The 25,776-nt window shown below is 40.1% G+C and overlaps 1 protein-coding gene across 49 annotated transcripts in view; it reads right to left on the bottom strand.

The window, feature by feature from the left end:
* The window catches only part of ZBTB20 (zinc finger and BTB domain containing 20), a 477,629-nt gene continuing 451,853 nt past the window's right edge, over nucleotides 1-25,776 (bottom strand). For all 49 annotated transcript variants that reach the window (XM_046905147.1, XM_046905118.1, XM_040646200.2 and 46 more), the window contains one exon: nucleotides 1-25,748. In XM_046905147.1, coding sequence (XP_046761103.1) covers nucleotides 25,330-25,748 — 419 coding nt within the window. In that variant the 3' untranslated portion in view covers nucleotides 1-25,329. The remainder of the gene's footprint in view (nucleotides 25,749-25,776) is intronic.

Raw genomic sequence — 25,776 nt, 5'->3', positions numbered from 1 at the left:
TTCTTTTGTCTTTTTTTTTTTTTTTTTAATTATTCCTTCATATTCAAACTTCACAAACAGTGTGAACTTGTACAATACCTCAGAAAGTGAAACTTACAAAAAAAGTGCTGGTAACATTAAAAAAAAACAAAAAAAAAAAACAAAAAAAACAAACATCATTCTTAGCAACATCAATTACTCTTCCACACAAAACAGAAACCTTGTAAAATTTATTTCCGTATTTTTTTAAGGCGTAATACTTCCGTATAAAGTATATGCAAGAGATAAAACTTCACAGTATTCCAAAATGTCACAATAATAATAATAATAATATAGTATAATGAAGCGCTACAGTTAATTTTCTTTTTTTATTTTTTTTCCTGTTTTAAATAACAAATACAAGTCACAGGTAAATATACGTGAGAAAAATACGAGGCTAATATTAAATGGCAGGTAAGGATACTCTCACTGTAAGAAAAAACTGGCAGGATGTGTGTATTTATTCTATATTTTAAAGCACTTGATAGAAAAGGCGTATGCAAGGTATTTTTTTTTTTTAACAATTTTCTATTTGCTTGTTTTTGATAACTGACATACCATTTACAGAGTATAATGAGAGAAAAAAAAGGAACTTAACCCCTCAAAACTGTTGACCTGCTCTTCACATCATCACAAACCGTGTTTCTCCAGAGATGTCTGTATCGCGGTGCACATGTGGAGCGTGGCGGGCAGGTGAGCAGCAATGCGAGCAAATGGGGCTCAGTGAGGCCACATCCGTGGGTCTCCATGCGGGCAAGGCCACTGCTGAATGCAGGGAGTTGCTGGCGTGGAGACCCCAGGATGGAGCTCGGGGTGCAGCTTCCCATTCATTCCACTCTGACAGTTGGGAATTTTCCTCAAACAAAAGCACCCCATTTGTTCCCCTCCACTGCTCAGCAGTTTTGCCTTCCCCTTTCTTCCCTCCATGAAACAGAGCAAAGACCGACCCAGAAATTTCCACCCAGGTCCCCGCTGATGCCACAAGGAAGCGGAAGGTGATGGCTGCATGCTCAGTCCCGTGCCACGTTGTGCAGAGTGGCTCCGCACGCCCACACGTCTGCACTGGCAGCCACCGCTCAGCCCATGGGTAACAAAAAGACAGCAGATAGCATTAACACATCAGTAAGGTGCTCAAAGAAAAAAAGGTGGCTCCCAGTCTTGCACTCTTGGCATGGGAAAGCCACGTAAGGTGCTTCAAAAAGGTTTTTTTTTCTTTTTTTTTTTCTCGTTTTTTCTTTTTTTTTTTTCTTTTTTTTTTCTTTTTTTTTTTTTCAGTTTCAGACATTTTTAAAAAAGGACTGATCGAGCATGTGGTACGTGAGAGCAAGGCCGAGAGTTTTGAGACTTCTGACATCCTCCATTAACAAAAGCTTTCTCAGGGCAGGATGCGTTTCACTTTGTTTGCTTTTTCTTTTGCAGGTGGATCAATTTAGATGCAATTTTTTTCTTTTTTTTTCATCTAAAACAAAACAAAAAACAACGGAACCAAACAACCCAATGTGAGAATTAGTGTAAAAGTCAAACTGTGTTATTGGGCTGAGTTTTTGTTTTTGTTTCTGTTGGTTTTGCCCATTCACGCAGTTAGCACCGTTCCTTTTTATTCCGGTTACAACTCAATTCCTCCTGTAATTATTGTATATACAGAAAGGACCACATAGTTGCTTTTGTTTTTTGTGATCTGTTTCAAGAGCCCAACATAATTCCTCTGCTGCTGCTGTGTTTGTGTAGCATCTGGTTTCATGAGCTTAAGGAGAAAGGTTATAGTCTGCTGATAGTTAAGGTTGACGTGTGTGCTCGTACGCATACACATTGTTCTATACATACACACTGCATGGAGTACATTTCAACTGGAGATAAGGTGAACTGGGTTCAAACACATATGCACTAGCTTCCCCAATGCATTTGAAACAGTCTGGAGCTTTGATTTGATTTTTTTTTTTTTAAAGTGCATTTAAAGCAAAATAACTGGCATTCACATGCCCCATGGAAAACATGATAGTGGTGAAAAGCTCAACTATGTGGAACTCCTTGACTCAACAACACCAAAAGCAAATGGGGCAGTGACAGGCCTCAGTGTAGGCAGCTATTCTTGGGCAGCACCATTGGCAAGGAGGGAAGGCAGGAGGTGGCGGAAGGGAAATTGCTTGAGAGCTTGAGTATCTGAACGTCTGACATAGCTGTGTCATTCCCAGTACAGCTTCCACTGTGGTGATCACTGACCTCTGTCTTACAGATGCACACGGCTGACTCTCCCTAGCTCTGGCTGTCATCGATACTTTCGTGTATGTGTCCCAAGTGCCAGCATCTATTAGGAGTAAGGCACTGCTGAATTTACAGTTTTACAAAAGATGCAAAATAATGCAACCCTAACAATCCCAACTGCCCACAATGCTCTCCTCCCTCCCTCTTTTTTTTTTTTTTTGAAATATTGCATGTGATGTAGTTTATACTAAGTGTATAGTGTGTCAAAAGGCCTTGAACAAATGTCTTAAGTCCATCAGCACCAAAGGTTGGTAGGCTTACACCCTTCCTCTGATTACGCATGCACATGTGCAGACCATTAATGAGATGCACCCATTGCTACCCTGCTATTCCTCATTGTTCCTAGAGCCTGACCTACAGAATAATTCCCAGTCCCTCATCCACAGCATGTTCATTTACTGGCTCCTTGATGGAAATGATGAAGGGACGTTTCTTTGCCATCACTCAGCAGCATGGATAGATGACCCTCCTGCTGGGTGGGCGCTATATGGGGCTGCTTTGCACTGATTCTTAAAACTGAGAAAAGCCTCCACAGTGCAGCAGGCAAGTCAGAAGAGAGGGCAGGGACAGCTGGCTCCATGTTTTTCTAACGAGGCCTTGTGTGCACAAGAGCAGCTGTGGGTGGCAAGCCACTTTTTCCAGTGCTAAAGTGCTATTTCCTTTCCACAGTTTTGACCTGGGAGTAAGCCATGCTCCAATAACAGGGTGGGGTTTCTTGGCCCTAAAAATACCGTAGTCTGTCCATCATAATATGCATGTGCTGTGGCAACTGGTGTATCCTTCTTCTGCTAAAACACTGAAAAATGATCCATTAACTCCTTTCCCTGAGCCAGGATCCCACTGGCTCCTCTCACCTTTTACCAAACAATAGGGCTGCCTGTAAAGCAGAGAATACAGAGAAGGTAAGAAAAGCAAGCAGACAGTGGAGATTACAGCAAAGCAAGCACGAGACCAGACAATCTAGTACTTCACTGCTTGGCTGGTCAGTTGAGTCACCATCATTAAAATGGACTGAGGTTAAAAGAGTCTAAACTGCTAAGGACTGGGTTTTTAGAAAGTGACACAAACCTTGGGCAGAAATTGAGTTGCCTTTTTGTCTTGTAGTGGTTTAGAAGTCATCTTGATAAGGCCACAAACTGCATTGGTTTCCTCAATATAACTGCTTGTGAATTACATGAACCCCAATAGAGTGAGTGTTTCACTCAGCCAGGACAGGAACCAGAGTGAAAAGCCATCCCATGCCAGCTAGGACTGATTTGTAGGGGAGGGGGCCATCAGAGGAGGTGGTGGCAGAGGGTGTCTCCTCTGCCACCCTCTGCCAGGGAAGACGTGCTATTTGTTGAAAGGGAAAGGAGTTAACAGCTCTCTCTGTTCCCCTTCTCCTCACCACCACCTCGATGTTTTGCTGGACGCCTGCAGACAAGCAGCACTCCTTAACAGCCTCCTTCTGCGTTTTGCGTGTGTAAGGTGGGGAAGGGAAGAAGGTTGGCATAAGTACAAAACTGGAAAAAGAAGGCACATGATTTTACTCAGTCCTGACTGAACCCACATTTTGAAAGCAAGGGCAGTTTAGGTGGAGGGCAAAAAAGTGCTCAGTGGAGCAGATGTTCACTGAGAAGAAATCTCAGGGCAAAGGAAGAGGGATAATAAAAAGGAAAGGCAGGAGAAAATGAAGGCCACATTCAGCTTTCTGTCTGCATGACAGTCTCAAGATTTGGCTGCATTATTGTCCAGGAAGGAAGAGTCTGGTTGGTCTAGTATGTAGCCCAGTTACATATCTCCAGTTTTTTGTTATGGCTGTTGGTATCTTCCTCCTTCCCTTTTCTCTGGTCCCATGAGTGCCTGGAGCACTGCTCTTCAATCTTTTTAAGAATATTCTTCCAAACTGTGTACACCACACACCTCTCCAGCCTCATTCTGCCTCTACTTCTCCTCAGATCCAGAACCACTGATCATACTGAGAGCAGCACTCCCCACTGCTCGTGCCCACTGATGGGGTGCCAAAAAATCTTGTTGGCAACTGTAAAGGCAAACTATCCCCAAGGTTTTGGTTGGCTTGGGTTGGTGAAGTTATCCCAAAAGCCACTGGTTTGAGGATGGGCAAGCTAGGGGAGCTGCTTACTGAGGAACTGGGATGCCATTTACAGAGGTCATCATGAGCATCACAGCTCTCGGTTGCTTAGCCCCTTGCACATTGCCAAGTCTACTGCACCACAAGATTTCCTTCCCCTGCAAGCCCTTCTCTTTCCTGTGGTACAAATGAGAAGAAGTAGAGCTGATGGTCCATGTATGGGAATTCCAGAACATTGTTTGCATTTTTCTGTCTCAAAAAATGCATCTAGTTTCTGTCCCTCCCACCATTCCCCCCAGATTTGCTCAGGAAATCATAAGGCAGAGCAATGAGAAGTAGGATCACCAACAGCTCTATGAAGACACAGGGTGGTAAAATGCTTCCACACAAACTCACAGTCCAGTGTTTGTGACATTTCATAAATAACTTTAAAAAAAAAAAAAAAAAAAAAAAAAAAAAGAATAACACAAGAACAATCCCTTTACTTACTCATCTGAAACAAAATAAACAGCAGTGGCTACAAACTTCTTCTCGTAACAATTACAAAAAAACTCCCAACAATACAATCCCCCAACTTTTAACACGCGCCTTGAATGTTTTATTTTATTTTTTTTAAAACCTCAAAACTGCAGCATATCCTTAAGGGCAAACTTTTCAATTAGTTTTTTTTTTCTTTCTTTTCTTTTTTTCTTTTTTTCTTTTTTTTTTTTAAATAATGTGTTCACCAAAAAGAAAAAAAAATTCCACAAAACAGTCTTGTACCAAGAAAATGCATTCAAAAATAGAAAATACTACACAACAAAAATATGTACCCTTCCTTTCCAAAAGAGTCTTCACAAAAATGTAGAAAAATGCCAACCATTTTTTTTCTTTTCCTGAACACTTAACTTTCAACCTAGGGCACAAGTATTTATTGACTTCTAATGTCTGTTTTTGCATAAAATATGGAAGATACAAACCAACTATCAGGACTGTGAAGTTACAAAAAACAACACATTATTCTCCCCACCCCACATTCCCTCCTTAGAAAACAAAACAGAGAAAGCCAATGTTTCAACAACTGATTGAACACCATCGGGCTAGGAAAATCATCAGCTGATATGGGGATTGAAAGATGCTGGCATAACAGGAAAATCATCTGCCTTTTAAAAGGCGTGCTCTTTGCACTTATTCCAATGTGCATCTGTCCCGCTGGGCTCAAATGGCCAGGCACTGGGAGGCAGGACACAGCCGAGTATGGGACCCGGGAAGAATTTGGGGTGTGGAGCCCCTGGATTGTATGCATGTGTGTGTGTTTTACTCGCAAAAGAACCAGAGCCATTTTGAAAGACAGAGAGGATCTTTCCATATGCCTTAAAAGTGCAAGGGCAATTTCTGGATTATAGTAGTTAAATACGCAACATTTTACTACACTTACTAGTCAAGTCCATTTTCTGGCAAAGGCAGGCTCTTCGACCAGGGTTAATCAGATTGGCTTACCACTGGGAGCGTGTAACAGTGAAAAGCTGGTAGGCAAAAAGTGTCACGCCAAGGTGCATCCAGAACTGACTTATTCGGTGGGAAAGTGTTTTGCCTACCTCAAACACGGTTTAAGGTGTATTACGTGATTAACACAGCCAAAAGATCAACATCAGTAACATCTAGCAGTGGGGACTTAGGTACAACAGGGAAGGCAGCTGTATCTTGCACGCGTGGCTAAATCCATCTTTTGTGTACCTCCTTTGACTTCATTGCCATTACATCTGCTTGCACCAGGGATGAATTTGCCCCATGTGGTTCTGGATTTTATGACCATTGGCCAAGTAGGAGCCCAGCCCTGCAAAACATTGTGCTTAAATATTCCAGATTGCAGAGCTGGGATCAAAGAGGCTTCTCCCTTCCTTTGTTTGAGACTGATTGTTTTCTTTCTAGCATATATTTTAGAGGATGCTTCCACTGTAAGGAAGAAGAGGGGAGCTTTTTCTTAGCTTTTTTGACTGCGTGGCTGTGTGTTTTCCTTTTCTTTTTTTTAAGTTTTCAAATGGCAAAATGTGTTTGTGTTTACTTCCAGTGCATTTCTTTCTCACAAATTCAAAACAAAAAGGAAACATTATTTTTCCCGTCCTTCAAAAGGAAAACAAAAACAAACCAGATCGATAAAGTACAATACAATAAAATCAGGCATTATAAAAGACAACGTGATGTGCAACAGCAATACCAAAGAAACAAAAATTTTATATATATATGTATATATATGTATATGTACATATATATATATATTATATTAGGATACAGGTACGAATGAGCCAAGAAAGCTATCTAACCCCACTACTGGATGATTGGTAAGCATTGGTTAAGAAATAGGTAAGGCTATTCTGATATTTTTAACTTAGCACAGTTAACCACTGCTTCTCTCATACCTTTGCTTCCTGCATTTTTCACCTTTCACTCACTGGCCTTCTATGTCTTGAAACTGATCTTTTTTTCTTTTTCATATTTTTTGGTCTACAGTAGAATTACATGTTAATAACAACAGCAAAAAAACACCCAAGTTCATTGTGAGAGCAAGTTGGTGCCACATCCATGATGCAGAATAGAGGAGACAGACAACAGAACAACTTCATTCAGTTTTTCACACACAAAGCATATTCAAGGGCAACAACACAGTTGATCAGAACAAGTTTGGAGCAGATGCTGTAGGTTTGTATCTACACCAGCAACCAGAGCCCAGCCTCTTGTTTTTACCAGTGTCCTGAAGGACAACAGTAGCTCAATTTGCTGCCCAGCTTTGCCATTCTTGTCACCTGGAGCAAAGGCTGACCTGACATCTACTCACTGCTAATTGCACTCCTGGTTTGATGGAAACCAAAAGGAATAGGTACAAGGCTCCTAGCTGGGGCCAAGGTTGTGACATGGCCACCTTGGCTGATCTGACAAACCACCAGCCAGCATGGAAGTGGGATCAGTCAGGGAGGGCACCTGGCTGGCCAGCCATTTGGGAGTAGTCTAGAGTCAAACTTAGACTGCTGAAGTTGAAATGACAGATTGCTTAGCCTTCTCCATTGGGGAAAAAGTGATGAACTCTAACAGGATAGTCTGGGATCATTCTGTTAGCAAAAACTCTCTAAGTTCAACAGGGATGAGAAGGCATACATTCTCTATCGCTTTAGAATCTGCTTTGTAAATGTCAGCATCACCAGCCACCAGAATTGTGTTCCCTACAAACTTAGCCATAGCACTGTGACTGAAGCTCCATCATAATTCCTGGCATTATTTTTTTTTTCCACTGGAACTTCTGAAACATAGTATTTTCTTAAAGGGTAAGCTATACACTTACGATAACAGTGAAAAAGTCACTAGAATCTTATTGAACTGTAACTAAGCCACGCAGTCCCAGCAAATTCTCAAGCTGATTTTCAGTAGTGCTTGTCAGTGTCTAGCAAAGGAACATACAGAAACTAGCTATCAAACAGCAAAGGGAAGTTCTGTTTTGGACCTAGCCCACTGGCCAAAGTGATTTTCATTCAAGAGAAAAGGTGCAACAATGAAGCAGGATGACAAATGGAGGAGAATTATGGAAGTTAGTGTTTCTCCATCTAGAGAAAGAAACAGGGCATTAAGTTATGTGGCATCTCTAATCAGCAACACATTTTGGCTTCTTAAAATGAACCTCAAGTTATCCTTGGTTTCTCAGTCAAGTACTGTCTACGTGGGGCTTTAGTACCATGCTGAAATAAATTGAGTTTGTGCTATATTTAAATGCGTTTTCAGTTAAACTAGTCTCAAACCAACCATGTAAAAAGGAACAACCTGTTTAAAAGCCTTTTAAAACTATACAGTCATAGTACAACTATACATCCAGGAACTGATCTGGTTGAGCACTGTAACCAAGTAAGAACAGAGACTGGAATGTGGCTTTTAAAAGCAGTTTGATTCTTCTTTACATGGACAGGATCGGTCTTATTGAAACTGAGTGAGAAGGAATCAGGTTTAAACAGGCTGAATTCAAACCCTGTTGGGGTGCATGGCTCAAAGCCCACTTCTTCAGGTCACAGTACTTAAAAAAAAAACAAACTAGTGCAAATGGCATCTTATCACAGCATTGCAAGCATGCAGTGTTCCTCTCCTTGTCTAAACACGGCTGACATCAGGTCACCCCACAAGTGAGGAATATGCAGCAATCAGTCAGCCAGAACAGCTCAAACTACAGAAGTTCTTTATTTTACCACAGCAGGAAAGGCACTCTGGACACAGCAGGCTCAGTAAATCCTCAGCTTCATTTTTTGGGGGGAGTAGTCCACTATTCCTCTTTGACAACGCAAATCCGTTCTGACAGTAGCAATATATGCAGCTGCTTTAAACAAGAAAACAAAACAAAAACTCAACTAAAGTAAAAGGGGAATATTGGCTCATAACCTGAACTAACTTCAGTAGACAGACTTGATTCCCTCCCTGAACCTGTAGCTACAACTACTCATATGGAAGCAAATGCCACTTTACAAATGAAATGTACTCTCCAGCCACTGTATTACGCTGGCTCTCAAATGAACTGTGCTTTTGTTGGGTGACCTCTGCCTCATTACTGGAAGAAGGCCTTCCAGGATTCCCACAGATGGCTTGGAAAGAGACCAGGTGTTCCACTGAATTGTCTGCTCTTGAGGGAAGAGCCATTCAGTAGTTTACCTGGCACCATATCAGGGGTTATCTCTAGTTCTCTTCTGGCACTTCCAAGACAGGATAGATGAAATCTAACCAAAAATGGAAATCTCAGAGCTTCTTAGACAGACACATTCTTAACTATTAAGTTTCTTCTGGTTCCAGACAGGCTTGCCAGTCTCACCCAGGACCAGCCTCAGGTATATTATTTCTCCTCCAGTTCTTGCTACTTTTCTTGAATAAGGCAGCCCAACAATGACCAGCAACAATTAGCTCTGCACTGTGCAGCTCTGTGTAAGGCCTGCACTACTTGATACTAATGATGCCAAAAGGTCTTAGCTTCAGGCCTACAGAGAAACTCAGGGCATGAGTGGACTTTTGAACACCCAATTACTGTAGGCTTTCCTTAGGAATTGGATGCTTACCTCCCCTCTTTTGTTCATGAAACCTCTGTGCACATTAGACAGGTGGCCCCTGCACTGCAGATGCCCTCATGTTTTACACTCCTCTCCTAGTTGTTATGCAGAGCATTATTCATGATTCTACTTTATCTTTTGGCAAAAGTTGTAACTATAATTTTACTGAAGAGATCAACACAAACTTTTGAGAGTTTATAGATCACAAAGAACTACAGCAAAGATGGACCTTGCTGCACATTGCCACTGTTTTCTTTTTTCTCCTATTATCCTTGCTACAGGGCTGGTGACCAAGATATAGGCCACCATGAATCATGATTGTAAAAACATTATGCTATCAATTCCATTTGTTTCCAGCCAGAAGCCTTTCCCATGCTTTACTATTTGTTTGAGTAGAGAAATCAGACTGAAGATCTAAAAATGCCAGAGAGCACCTTTGTCCAAGCAGGAATATTCCTTATTGTACTGAATTCCACATCACACTTCCTTGACCACTTGTCCTGCCTGCTCCTTCTGCTCCAAAGGCTTGACTGGAACACTTTTGATTGAGTGTTCAGAATGACTTTATTGCACCATTCCCATAACAACCTTTGAAAAAAGAGCTTTTTTTTTTTTCTTTTTTTTTCTTTTTTTTTTTTTTTCAGTGACCTTCCCCTTTGGTAAGCCTGCTTTGTGGCTTCACTTCTTGAGCTGGGAGATCATACTTACACCCAAGGGATACTAATCACAGCCAAATCTCTCTGAAGAGATCCCATCTGACAAGGCAGATCCTGAGCAGATTTTGAACTAGAAATTGGTATTTCCATATTGAAGCCTTACTCTGGATTTATGCTAAGTAGTTCCCTTAACTCTCTCACAGCCACAAAGAACACTCTCTAGGAAAATAGGGGATAAAGACCTATAGCACTCTGAATCTTGTGATGCCTCTTCTGTTTCTGTTACAGTGCTTTTTGTTACTCTCATTTTTTTATTTTATTTTTTTTACAGAAGCTATCCAGTACAGCTATCTCAGTGTCTGACTAGTTGCTTAAAGTAAAGGTAGCCCCAGTTCTCCTTCAACTTGGTCAAGTCTGTGATACATCTGATTTCTGTGCCCATCACTTTCTCCTTTCCCTTCCTGCTTAATTGGCCCCTTCCAATCCCACCACATGTAAATACATTTCAGTAGTGCAATGCAGTGCAGTGCAGTCATACTTAGTGCAAAAATAAAAAGCCTTATCCAGACCAAAAAAGCACAAACTCCCTCCCCACCCCACCCAATCCCCAAGAAATCAGCTCTCAGTAAAAGTATACAAATGCCCCCAACCAAAGGGGGGTTTGCAGTCTCCCAGCCACACTTTCACATGCCTCAATTTCTCTCCTCCTCCTGCTCGATACAGAGATCTCATTAGTAGACAGGATAATTATCAAAAATATAAGAAACCAAATGACTGCAAATGGAAAGGAGACAACATTTTCTAGGGGCTGCAGAAAGAAGAGAGAACTAAATTGATACAGCAAAAAGGTCAGTAGTGGTTTTACACAAACTTGTCAGATGCAAAATCTGCAAGGGTATACCTTGCAAAGGGCATGTGTAAGTGTGGATAAAAACCAAAAGACTTCCCTGTCCCCAATATACAGTCTTCATTTTAACAGTGCCCAAGCTAAGGTTCTGTAGTGCAATCAACTTCTCAAAGTGGCAGCTCTCCGGCCACCCTAAAACAAATGGACAGATCAACACTAACTTCAGTTTTCTCCCTTGCACGCAGAGTCACACGTGCATAGAAAGTTCCCTCCCTCACCTTTCAAATACACAAGAAATATATATAAAGGATTTTTTTTTTCATAGCTCTTCTAGAGCTATGGTGAGAAAAGCAGGAATTTTAATGACAGGCATATAAGCTTTTACGTACCTAAAACTGAAAGTACATAGGAAAATATTATGAAGGTCACTAGTAACAAAGACAAGTAGGTTACTGGATCCCAATCAGCCTATGCTTCCCCTAGTTGATTGATCTGTTTCAACAAAACAACATCTGCCAGGGCTTGCCACTCACTAAGGTATCACTTGGAAAAACATAATAAAGACCATGGTGGTTTCACCAGTACTTGGAGATTAACGTTGGTTTGGACAGCCACAAGAGCTTTCATCTACCACTCATAACACTGAGAAAGAAGTGTGGGGAACCTCTAAAATAGTGTAAGAGGCCACAGTGGGAGAGAAAGAGGAAGAAAGGGAAATGTATAGAAAGAGAAACATACTAGGGCAATCCTGCTGCTGCTATACAAGTCTGTCTACAATTGCTCAGTATGTAGAGCGATATTGCATGATGCTTCATCTAAGCTCAGGCACATGCTTTCTCATGTCTTCTCCCTTTTCTCCCATTCCCAATCCCTTGTTGAAAATTGCAGCCTACCAAGAACGTAAACAAAAGCAAACACCAACAAAAAAAAAACCAAAAAAAAAAACCAAAGCATAAATGAGAAACAAGTTCCTCCTTTATCTTTCTCTTGCAGAAACAGAAGAACAATGCCCTCGAGTCAGGCGCACAGATACACTCTGTTTCATTCTAAAGATTAGCAGGCCTTCAACTGCACAGAAAGAAGCAAGGAATCAAAGAGGAGTCTAATTAAGGGTATGGGGATCCTGAATACTCATCTCCGAAGCAGAAAAATGCCAGGTCACAAGGACATTTGCTGTTTATTTTTAGCTGTGAGAATGTCAGAAAAAATTGCTAACTATGGGAAGGAGCCAAGCACCTAAACTCTGTCTCTGGGTGGAGCCACAGCAGTGCGTTCCATGTCAAAGCATGCAGAAGACACAAAATGGGTAATGCTTGCTAGCTCTTCTGTAAGGTCTATAAACATCAATTTAGCCACTATAGCCATCAGCAATGCATTTTTCTCTATTGGCTGTACTTTGAGGGTGTCCTGTTCGCTAAAATGCCAAGCTCATGCCAAACTATGTGGGTTCCCATCCATTCTCCTGCACACAAGATACAATCGTATGTTTTTTAAAGGAAGTCTAAAGAAAAACATGATGTATTCTCTGAATTTTGGGTTATTTTAATCAGACATTACAAATAAACCATTTTATTTCACCCAAATGGTTACAGAGCAGGGTACCACAAGAGAGCCTCTGAGTAAAATAGCCAGAAATGTAGAATCACTTAACTCCACGTATCACTGCTGCAATGTTCCTGGGTCATAGCTCTCATTTACACCCCAAACACTTGTACATTGTTCTAGTAATAGAAAAGTGACACAGCAATGCTGTAAATTAGGGAAAAACAATTGCTGTGTATCATATATCTACACTAGCTGTTGTAGCCTCCTATTTAATTATTTAAGATTAACATGCTATCACCAATCAAAAGATGCTATGTACTTGAGTACTTGTGGAATGAAGGACTCAAGGCCATTTATGACTTTATGGACAAAAAACATCCTATGTGTTATTCAATAGGAAGTGGCTGTCCTACCCCGTATTCTGTGTATTTCTTTTGACTGTTCAGGCCTCTCAGCAAGAAGCAGTCCCTTTAATCGCAGAGCCCTTAAAAATGGCAAAATCTGCCTGGTAGAATTAAATCAAATCTTAAGTCATTTTTAGGAAGAGTGAAAACCTTGGGCAGGAACATTCAAAAGTTATGGGGAACAGTCCTGTGACATCTTAAGGGATGTATATGTAATTAGTTCTTAGGGCTATGACCTTCTGTAAGACTATATATGCTTTCCCAGTTTGAGAGGATGCACAAAGTCAACAAAAGAGTCTGCAAGTCATGTCTGCAGGATTTGGCTCAGAAAGCATTGGTCTATTGCGTTTTTGGGATGAAGTACAGACCTCTCTGATGCTGACAAGAAGGTTATGCAGGACATCCAGCCTGAGCTGAGCAGCCTTTGTATCTTACATTTGGTAACAAAAGCTGATTATGGGTGGGGCATAGGGAAAACCACAGATTTTTTTGTGTCATTGCAATGTAAGTTTTTTTGAATCTGAGCTTTGGAGCCAGGATCCAAGGGATTGAATGCTCAATATATATGGAACTGGGAATAAATCAAAGATTTAAAGGATTCTGAGTTTCACAGAAATCCGGTCTACATACTGGTATAATGTCAAAGGAAAAAGGACAGGCCCCAAAAGACAATGAAACTTGTTGAAGATACTTGTGAACTAACTTAGTTCTGACTCCAAAAACTAAAACAGTGACACCTCTTCCACAAATAAATGGGAACTACACATTTTAAAAAGGTAAATATAGTCATATATGAATAAAAAAGAGCAGCAGCAGATGCTGACGATTCAGTCTTTTTCTCTAAGTGAAGTGGGTGAAGAGCAAGTCCCTTGTATGAAGTTTAAACATTCCCCTCTCCTGGGAGATCCCCCAGTCTTTGGCACAAGCTCCCCCATGGCAGGGGGACCTTCCTCTTATTCAGCCGTGCAGATTGGAGCTTTAGAGTCCCTTTCCGTCCCCGCACAGTAGTACAGGGTAATGCTCTCTTAGTACAAGGTTCTCCCTCTTGTGGTGACAGCGTTACCTACTTCCACTGTTGCGTTACTCAAAAGGCGTATTAAACAGAAAAGAAGTGCAGAAGGGAGCTGAATAGTAATGCTATCATCTGCAGAAATATGGCTTGCATTAGCCCAGGACGTCTACTTGGTCAACGAGGAAATGGAAACAGAAAACAACAACGAAACCCATATAATAGGATAAAGCTAATACTTGGATAGAGTCTTCCCTTAATGTTTACGCCATTCAAGGAAAGTCTCCAACACATGACTAGAAAACTGCAAAGCCAGTATCACCTTCTGTTTTCTCTCTCTTCAGAAAAACAGAAAACATGCACATACAAGTTTCGTAGAACATAACAATTCTCCAGGTTAGCGTTTCTTCAGAGAATGAAAAAGAAAGGATACATGTTCAAAAAAGCAAGATTTCTGGATTTACAAATGACTGACTGTCCTTTATGTAAAAGATATGTTAAAATAGTGTTCACCAGCTGATTATTTTGTTAGTTTCACTTTCCCTTAGGCAATTGTATCTGTACACACTGCATTCTAAAAGTACAATCTCTAGTGTGGATAATCTACCTGTTTGGTACCATCCTGTTTGTAAAACCACTTCTTAGCCTAAAAATATAAACTGTAAACTGTATAAGATGCAAAATGAGCGGTGGTGCTTAAAAAAGCATTAGGAAAAATAAAAGGCAACAAGGAAGTTAAATCAAGAAACGTATTAACTAGTCATTATCCTAAATGAATTACTGAACCTTACAAAGGATTAGCAGGGGAAGCATGGAATGGGTATGCAGCCATTTAAATGAGCAGGCGTTCTCAGTGAAGTGAGAACACTCTCTTCTAAAATATGTATGATTTAGCACTGAGTCAAAGGAAAAGGCAAAAGACCATGGTCAGAAATTGTGGACCACTGAATCAGCACTCTGTCGCAGCAGCTAACTGGAATTAATTTGGGAAATGGCACCTTTTTGGTTTAAGGGGACCAAAACCATCCTTTATGTAGTAGGGCAAATTAGTAGTCTCTTCCTTCCCTCACAAATGGATATACACAGAATAAAGATGGGCCAGAGTTAGAAATCACTGATGGAAGACCATCACTTTTAAACTGTGAGTAGAAAGAAAAGGGATGTGGTAGTGGCCTCCACGTAAGTGCAAATGGCAGACGACAGAAGTCTGTAAGGGCTGCCAGCACCTGATGACTCCCATGCTTGAAGTTCTCATGCTATCATCCCAAGAGGTGGCATAGATAAATCTTTCCCTCTCCTCTCACTCCAAAATCACCTTTAAGTTTATTGATTTGCAGTGACACATTCCTCATTCTCAATGAAAGCACAGTTCATAATCAATGTGACCACTTCTCATTTCTTCCAGTCTTTACAGTTAGAAGAAATGAGATACAATGAATACCTCCTCCACAACTCTCGTCCACTTGATTTTGCACATTTTCATCTCAAATTAACATGTTATTGACCAAAAGAATGAAGATCAGTTGAGATGTAATTGAACTGGAAAAGCAGGCAAATTTCCAAGCTCTCATAAGTTTGGACTTGTACAAAGTCTGGATCTAGAGTTGCTGCCTGGGTGATCTGCTGCAAGATGAGAACAGGGAAAGGACACCCCAAGGCATTAGGTTTAGGTGTTGATCAGTTTCCTCTGGACTATTCAGGTGTTGACATCTCTAGTAACATTTTTTCAGCAGCTCCCTGGTGAAATCCTAATAGGTCTGACTCAAAGCTCAGAACCAACTGGAAGATGACAAAGGCAACACTCAACGTTGGAAAATTTTCAAACTGAGACTCCAACTTCAGGGAGGTGTTGTCCTTTGAAAAAGAAATGTTCAAGTGGATATGAAAAATCTAATTGGAATATATTAATAGCAGTGGATGGAGGTATCTTGTATCCAATTCCTGTCAAAATCCACTGGCCACATTCAGAATGACTGTAAAAAAGAACTATATTTCTTCTTCTTGGTGTGGGGAAGAATTTCTGGAAATCTTAAAACTTCAAAGAAACAGAATTTGGAATGAGTGAAAGACCACTTCTGGCATCTTTCTCCAAGGCTAGTGGTAGTGGAAGAGGAAAGTCTGACAGATGCTTTTGCAAATGAAACAACAGGACATCTTTGAGGAGAGCAAATAGATAATCATTTTGATTAATTGTTCTTCTGATATGAGAGGGATAGCAGGGAACAACATTTAACTTTTTGTAGAACCTAATACTGTTTTACCTTTTCATAAAAAATTACTTTCCTACATCTTGCTACATAGAGATTCTTAAAAGCCTGAAAAAAAAATACTTGTAAAGACAATAAAGAAGCAAATAATACGAAAAAGCACAACAGAGCTGTAATAATGATTGTTAAATGCTTCAAGTTGCTGCAGCAGTTGATTGGGTTGTGAATGATAAATGCGAAAATATTTTTTTCTATGATCATAGGCAGATGCAAAAGTTAAATGATTATACTATGTATATATATTGATATAGAATTGCTATATATATTGTGTACTGTATGTTCTAGCTTTCAGAAATACTGTATTGTAGTGTACTGTACTTACTAAGCAGATCTAAATAGCAACTTGTCATTTTCCACAAAGTCACTAGTACTGTTAACAAAAACCAAAAAGTCTATTTTCTCCAGTAAAAGAAATACATACTGTTACAGTCACAGACATTTTGACTATAGAGAGACAATGTACATTTAACCAAAGGAAAACCCCAAACCAAAATAAAAACCTCACCCCAAAATCATCCAGCCAAAATTGTTGCATTTATCATCTTACTCAAACAAAGAAGGGAAATGCCACCAATATAAGAAAAGGAATAACATTTACTCAACTTGGTATGACTGAAAATGAAAGGAAAAAAAAAAAAAAAACCACACACCCCAGATCATCAATTACCCTTTCTGTGACAAAAGAATTTCAGAATAGAAAGAATAAAAAGCTACTTCAGGGCCACACAATACCAAAGCAGGCAGCTGTAGCTTAACACACTGATTCATTCTGCTAATGAAATGAGAGCAAAATGCATTCCAGAGATCCTTCACTTCTCATGGAATACATGCTGACTATGCTCACTGACCAATTCCTTCTCCTCCTAATAATCTACCAGCCTTCTTGACAAATTAAAGATGTTCCTGAAAAGACTTTGGCAAAGACCAGAGGAAAGTCAATTGTCAGTGGCTGTACATTCTGATTACCTTATTCATATTATTTGCAATGATATTCATAGCCAACATGTTGCAGACTATATGAGGTGGGGAAAGAGCTGTTTGATATGGGTCTCCAGATACAAGAGATCATTTTACAGCCTATCAATACATTGTACAGCTAACTGTTTAATGACTTTTGATAATGATGACTAATGATAATTTTTTACTATCCTTTTTAAGGTGTGCAAAGAGGAATGTTAGATTATGTTTTATTTGTTTTTGGTTTTTTTATTTTGTTTTTTATTTTTTTTGCATTTTATTCCCCTGTTAAGTGAACATGAAATTCAGTGGAAATGAGGGACTGGGCTCAACAATGTAGCCCTAGAGCTGCTAGTCCCCTGGCTGTTCACTTCAGACAGCAAAACCTGCTGAGTAATGCAGCTTTATTTATATTGTGGCTAAATGTCCATCCAAGAGGCACACTTCAGCTTTCCCTTCAGAGTAGGTACTAACAAAAATACACTGGGCGAGGTCTGGGAGTCAAGTTTTGAACAGAGGCAAACATTTTATTTGGGCAAATATCTAGTTAAGTGCATTTGGCCAACCAAGTGCATTTGATGAATATATATGTTCATGTATACTGTTTAAGTAGTGTACTACAGATCCATGTCAGTGTTCCACAGTTAATGTTGTAACTGCTGTATCGTTGGAACCCTTTCCTGATCCAGAACTAGCTAGCTAGCTACCTACACATGCACACATACACAAGCACACTCACACATGTGTTTGCATGCACACGTGCACAGAGGACATATAATATGGTTTTATTCAGAGATCCCATAGATAGCAACAGGCTATGCAACAAATGAAAACCAAGAAAAAGACTTTTGGGGAAGAATAAGAAAAAAGCTGTGTTGTACTTCAGGGCAGTTGCATGACTGTAGTCCTTATTCCTCAATGCACTGCTCCTCTCTAGTCAAATAGTAGATCTTCCACATGGGATACTTTTAGGGAACTGCAGTTGTCAACAAAGAACACGGGAATATCCAGGTGGCAAAAAGAAAAGGATCAAATTAAATAGAAAAGATGCCTAGTTATATGTATAGACCTCAGAAATGTGCCTATCCATTTTGTAAGAACAGGATGCTGCAGAAACAGACAGTTGAGCACTACAGCATGTACCTAACAAAGCTCTGCACTTTCCTCAGTTGTTCAGTTGCAGCAGAACATGGCAAAAATCACCACAAAGCCATATGAATGAAGTATGCAGCCTTTTGCTCATATTATTAATTTGGTGTAGGAGCAGGATTTATCCTCCAGTGTTTTACAGGGAGCTGATGCCAACCAACTCAATAAAGACAGGATCACTTTGGAAGAGGACCAAACCCGTAGACGTAACAAAAGGTAAGGAACAGCTGGAAACACCATCCAGTGTAAAGAGAACACCAGGAATCACTTCTTTACTTCCTTGCTTCCCTCTCATACAAGAAAACACAATATAATACATTTCATATGAAAAGAATGTTTTGGATGGAACTCTGCTATGGATACAAAACATGAGTACACTCTACAGTTCAGATGCATTTCTGTTTTAAGCAATTGCTTTTGAGGCTGTAGTGTACTCACTTCCCAAAGAAGTATTTCACTGTTCTTTACTTTTTGAAAAATAGTTAAGGACAAATGTGCTAACTGGGAGGTTAAAATCCAAATTGATCAAGTTTTTGGAAGACCTTTCCACCCTCAATGTTATGCTTCTTATTCTTTTCTCCTTATTTTTTTCTCCTTATTACTGCTTGTATTGCACTAGGAAGGGTTTTCATTGCATCTACAAATTCAAGACTACAGATGTAACGTTTTTTGCCATTTTTTTTTTCCTAAATCTTTCCTTAGCAAGGTTGTGATCACCTGGGGGCTAAATCCTACTGAGTGACAAGCCCCTTGAGAGCTGAGGAGGCTCAGAATCTCTCCAAGTCAAGTTCTCATTAGGTTGTACCTCCTTCACAAATTGTCACAGCTAACATAACAACAAATCAAAGAATGTGAAAGGTAGCTATTTTGCTTTAGGCCAATGAGATGCTGTTTCAGTTAGGCTACGTGCTGATTCATTTCTATCAAGTTTCTTTCAATATCTCAGAGGAGTTGGATGCAGAACTGGAAGGGTGGGATTATCAAGGTCTAGTTTTTCTTGAGAGAACAGCCACCATGTACTAAATTGATACTACTTTTTGAGTAGCAAGTCATCTTGAGCAATGAGAACTGCAGGATTACCTTACCATAAGACTGTTGAAAGGGTCATAGTCATGAGCATACTGGAGGTCTGGTTATGTTTGAAATGTTTTTGGATTGGACTCAGTGCTTATGCAAAGAGTATGTTTTGTGCCTTCCCCCTGCAAGGTTTGTTTTCTCTACTAAGAGAGGCAGAACATGTTAGAATAATACTAAAGGCAAGAGATCTGTTCTTACACCATGTGAACAATCCAGCATTAACTGAGCAGCTTAAGGTTGACTGAAATCAGTCAGTTTGGGGTCAGTAAGAAGTGAGGGGGCTGCTGTGGGTTATTACTCAACTTTTCTTTGGATGAAAAAGAAATCAGAAGTAGAAAAATGGGCACCACTTATCAAAGAATAATAGAATCATAGAATGGCTTGGGTTCTAAGGGACCTCAAGGATCATCAAGCTCCAACCACCCTGCTGGAAGGCAGGGATGCCAATCTCCATATTTACTACTAGATCAGGCTGCCCAGGGCCCCATCCAACCTGGCCTTAAACACCTCCCTTTAACGTGGGGCATCCACAGTCTCTCTGGGCAGCCTATTCCAGCACTCACAACTCTGTTGGTGAAGAACTTCCCCCTGGTACCCAACCTAAATCTTCCCTCCTTCAACTTAAAACCATTTCCCCTTGTCCTGTCATTATCGACCATTCCAAAGAGTTGATTCCCCACCTGTTTGTAGGCTCCCTTTAGGTGCTGGAAGGCTGCAATGAGGTCACCCCACAGCCTTCTCTACTCCAGGCTGAGCAAGCCCAGCTCCCTCAGCCTGTCTCCGCAGGGGAGGCCTCTTTGATTAAGAGAAAAGGGCAATCGTATTGTCTTAGTGCATTAAATGATAATTTTCTCTGTTAGCTTATTGTGAATTTGGGCTGGTTTTGAAAATACCTAATTGCATAGGCCAGAAGTGGGCCTAGTGGCAGCAAGACAGTTGTTGTTCAAAGCAGCTCCTGCAACACATCTACGTCTCTTTCCCTTATGAGAGACAATTACTGGGGATTTTGTGAGAGAAGTTATGAGCCCAAAATGCTCATATTACAATTTCTAAATAGCGGTGTACTTTCTTGTTATTTTCTGATTGTGTAAGAGCTATACTTTCTGTGCCTCTGCAAGAAATCTTGTAGGAGAACCTCACTGATGCACATGCCCAACACGCACACACACACGCAGTTGCTAGCTGTTCTCTCCTTTCTGATCAGTAGACATTGATCTCATGGTCCTGCATTCCTTGTGGATTCAGATCTCCCAAAGAGAGGCAGGCTTCAGAGGAATGGGCAAGAGAAGGCAAATTTTGGTCATCTGATTTATGCTTTCATGGGATACAAGAACAATGGTGTTTCAATAAACAGCAACAAATTTAACCAGAAAATGATTTTTTTCCTATAAGGCAGTAATTACACAGACCAACTCACTTGCACAGGATAGCAGTGGGGCTGTCTATCAATTAATAAGCTAGATCTTTACAGGATAATGAGAATTATCTGCCACAATATGCAATTTTTATATGGGATAAAAGGTTAAGGCCATCAATTATTATGTCTTCAGGTTATAAGCAGATACATATCTAATAGGGATTATAATAAATCTTTTCCCTTAGGTTAACTACTTTGTAATTATCCAACATGGGTCTTAGAGACAGAACACCAAGAGAGGTGGACCACAGGGTGAATCTGCTGTGACTGTCCCTATATTTTCAATTGACTTCACCAGCCTCAGCAGCAGTACAAGAAGGCACTTACTTCTCATTTACCCTATGGCTTCCTTCCACTTTTGCTGTGTAGAGAAGCTTTCATTTCTACATTTGAATTTGTGTCCCATTTGATGCTGTTTTCCATTGCTTGAAGCAAAATAAGAAGAGCTTTAGGGAAAGTGAGAATCGGGTTCAAGGAATGCAGGAAGTCGTGTGCTTCACACATCAAAGGGATATGTGCTACTGTCTGCTCTTGCTCATCTATGTAATTTTATTAGGTACTTTGAAGGAAACCTTTTGAGTACACTGAGACGATGCACTCAAACACTGCCAACAGCAGTTTGTAGATCACTGGGCCTAGCAATACATGAAGCTGAAAAATACTTGCAAAAATCAGCTATTGTAGTTGTTTCCACACAGTATACAAATATTTCTGTGGTCAGGAAGAAGCATTACTAAAAATAATTTAACATTTGAAAAGACAAAGGAATCTATGTTTGAGCTTCTAAGTTCACAGAAGGGCGCTCAAATGCATAAGTGACCTGATGAGCATTTTCAGCAACATTTGCAGGAGTGCTGCAAGTTGCTCCATGTTTTACAAAATCTAGCCACTACTTTTTGAGCCTAGACATTTGAGAAAATCTGTTTATATTTCTGTTTGGAAAGACCTTGGCCTAAGCTCTCTGTCAAGTGATTTAGAATTCAATTTATATGCCTTAGCTTTACTTTAAGGAGTTTACTTTTAATTGGCAACATTCATTCATTTGTAACTGATCTTTAATTCACTTTAAATTGATTATGCCCTGTAATAAATTTGCATTTCAAAGATGATGCTTTTTCTCATTTAGGAAAGGTTGAAAATTGAAGAATTAAATTTTGGATAGGACTCCTCACTTTAAACTACTAATAGGATTTTGGTGGATGTAAACCTTGATTCTTATTTCCTGTGTACATGCATCTCTTCTGGTATCAGAACCATATTTCATAATATGCTACATTTCGACTATAGTTGACCAGATTGAACAGTGGCAAATTAAACAGCTTTTCCCCAGACCTCAGATGGCAAATGAACAGCTACAAATTTTTAAGCCAGGCAAAATTCATTAATTCTTCAAACTGGAGAACATGAAACATTACAGTACTAAAGATCTCAGAAAAAAAAAAAAGAAAAAAGAAAAAAAGAAAACCAAAAATCTACTTTCCTCACAGAAACACCTTTAAATCATTTTGTACAGGCTCATCATTCTATTCTCTTACCCACCCTGGTCTCTACAATCTGAATTTTCAGATTTAATGTGCCTTCACATAGCAGATACTAGTTCTTCCTCTGTTTGTCTTAGGCTTAGTCTTTTCACTTCTAGCTTTACAGGTCAGCGTTGATCTTACCAGTGCAGTTGTGAAAACAATGTATTTTTAACTTGCTCGTGCTCCTTCTCCAGCTCAGCCAAACTAATGTAGATACTTTTTGAAAATCCTTCAACTACCCAAAGAAACTGGTGACCAAAATACGTTACCACATAAAAGGTTCATTTGCTCTGGCACTCATCTCAAAGTCTCTTTATGCTGTCTAGTGCAAGTGAGAATCAGGCCTTGGACACTTAGGATCTGCTGAACAATACCTTGCAGGTTACTGAATGATTTCGAGACTGAAGTATCTGTCATTTTTTTTTCCTATAGAAAATCAGAAATGGAACAGGCTTAGAATGTAGCAATGGGGTTACTTGTGCTGAATACAGAAGCTGCGGGTGTAAAGAACACACATCTTATGTGTAGTCCTATTGATTCAGTATTTAGAAAGTTGTCCAGCATAAAAGAATGTCTCATGTGAAATGCTCAGTGTTCACAAGCAAAGTTTTGTAAACTTAAGAAAGCTTAATTTAAGTACAGACACAAGTAAAAGCTAAACTAGCAGTTCTTTTTTTTTTTTTTTTTTTTTTTCCTTTTTGCATATTTTTGTTAGGTGCTTCTTCTCTGCCTAAAATATAAAGTCCAGAGTGCAGCTGGTGCAAATCCTAGCTATGGATTTCAAGCGAGACAAAGACAGTGTCAGACACTGATCCAACTGAACTAAGGACCCACGTACTTTGGGAGTTGGCTTTGGGGGAAAATTCTCACACAGATACACAGAAGATGACTAGGGAGAACACTAGCCCAAATACAATAAAACAAAACACAAAACACCAACACATATATGCAGATCAGGAATCAACCTTTCATACTGATCCTACATTCCTTGCATAGCTTTGCATATGCAGAGAATGTGGGATGTGGCCCTTAAGTTAGACATTTTTGCAAATGAAGAAGGGAAGGTTATATGCAATGGTAGGGTTTTAAGTCATTTTGGCATCAGCACAAACTACCAGGGGCAGGATCAGATTCCCACACAAATACGGAAGCTCTCTAGCGAGCAAGGCAGGGATGAGAGAATAATGCAGCTTATTAATTCTCGTCCAGTGACCAAAAAGAAGGGGAATCCTAGTTATTACATACTTCCAAAACTTTCATTACATTTGCAAAAATGAAGAAAGACAAGAAAAGGCTACAAATTCTATCATCCCCCAAACCAAGGGAACATTAAGAGAAAATCTCTTTCTCAAAAGGAATCTCCCTTCAGTGGAAATAAGTTTGGAGATGGAACCAAAACCAGAAACAACAGAACCTTGGTAAGAGCCAAAAGAGAACCACATAACTCAAAAACAAAGTAGAAGTATAACCCATACTGCAGGACGCACAAACTCTAGTAGATAATCCCACAGATGACTTCACAGAGCCCCTCATCGACCCAGGTAATTCTTGATTCCATTAGAAAAGAGAGAGAGAGAGAAAGAGAGAGAAATAATACTCGGAAAAAAAAAAATTAAGAAACATCCTTCCTCTTTTTTAAAATAAAAATCAAGATCATCTCCCCTCCCCCCTCTATCTGGAAGCAGGTTAGCTAACCTTAACAGTCTCAATTTAAAATAAAATATATATTTATATATATATTCATATATATAATAAAAGAGAAGATATTAGTGGCAGTGTACGCAAAACAAAAAAGAAAACAAAAAAAATTACTTTTAACAATCTCACTTTTTGTTTTTTTTTTTTTACACAAATACTGTTGTAAATATATTAAAAAAATCAGCATTCTATCTGGTAAACGTCACTTTTGCCCCTCTATAAAATTTTGAATTAAAAAAAGTCCCAAGAACTCTTGTCCTTTTTAATTATTCCCCTCCCCGCCCACCCTCTATTCCTCCTTCTTCCACAAGAATAAATCCTGATGCAACTTTTTTTTTTTCTTTTTTTTGCAAAGATTGTGGGAACTAACCCTTCTCTTGTACCTAGATCCATAGGTTGCAACCTCTGATATCTTTGATTTTCCTCTGTGTTTCTCTTTGCCTTCTGTGAAAGTCCCTCTTGATTGTGCTGAGGCCCTGGGCTCAGCGAAGACACTGAATAAATTACAAAAAGCCACCGTTGCTCGTTGTCTGAATCTTCTTGGTTTCTGCTGTAAGGTGGTGATGATATGGGAAAAGCAGCGGGGAGGGTGAGCCAGAGAGCGTGGGATGGAGCAGAATCCAGGTGAGGAACCTCTGATTCTTTTTCCTCATCCTGCAGGGACTCCACACTATCCAAGCCACACTGCCTTGCACTCCCCTCAGCCCTTTTGTGTTTCTGGGTTTGTGTGTGTGAGAAAGCAGACACGTGGTGGAGACCAGCAGGGCCTTGGTTCCTCTGGTTGCTGCTCAACCAGAAGCAAAATATTCCACAGTTCTAACTGGATACTGTGAAGTCCAAAAGCGGTCAGCATTGTGAATTATGTCCATTGAAACACTGCGAGCGGTGTACTTATAACGACAGTAGGCCTTGTAGATTTTGTAATATATTTTGTTTTGTTTCTTTTTTTTTTTGTAGTGCTCTTCACAAGTGAGAAAAAAGAAATTGTTTTTTTTTTATTTTTTCTGTCTGTTTTTTTGATTTTTTATGATTTTTTTGTTTGTTTGTTTGTTTTTTGTAGTAAAGAAGGGTTGTATTTAGAGGCCAGTAGTTAGAGATCCAACCAGTGGAGCTCGTGAAGCACTACCTGGCCTTAAGGCCACCATCCGAGGGAGGCTGGGAAAATTATTATTCACCCAGCCTCCGGAAATGTAATGTACCAGCAGGCAAAAAACAGTTCTTCATGTAGTACAAAAACAACAAAACGAAACGAACCCAAAAAAAGGAGGAAAATAAAGGTAAAAATGAAACAAAAATCATTTCTTAAATTCTAGTGCCATAGCTTTTTTTGTTGTTGTTTCTATTTTTTGTTCATAACAAAGAGAGAGAGAGATTCTACTTATCCGTCTGACACATGCATCCTCATGTGGTCGTTGAAATGCTCAATTTGGTCAAACTTAGCTGGACAGACAGAGCAGACGTACGTGGTCCCCTCTGTGCAGGCCACCACCCCGGCGGGGACGGCCCTCGCGCCAGTGCCGGTGGCTCCAGGTGTGCCGTTGGTGGCACTGTGCAGAGCCACATGCCTCTCCAGCAGGGTCTTGTGGGAGAACTTCTTCTTGCAGATATAGCACTCATAGGACTTCTCCCCTCGGTGCAGACGCATGTGCACATTCAGGGAGCTCTTCTGGGTGAAGCGCTTGTTGCAGATGCTGCACTGGTAGGCCCTCACACCGGTGTGCGTCACCATGTGTTTGATTAGGTAATCCTTTAGAGAGAAGGAGCGCCAACAGATGCTGCACTGGTGGGGTTTCTCACCTGCCCATTACCAAAGAGAGAGAAAAAG

This window comes from Gallus gallus, chromosome 1 (genome assembly GCF_016699485.2).
Source record: "Gallus gallus isolate bGalGal1 chromosome 1, bGalGal1.mat.broiler.GRCg7b, whole genome shotgun sequence".
NCBI lineage: Eukaryota > Metazoa > Chordata > Aves > Galliformes > Phasianidae > Gallus > Gallus gallus.
The sequence above is the reverse complement of the archived record's forward strand: the minus strand, read 5'-3'. Positions and strand labels throughout refer to the sequence as shown.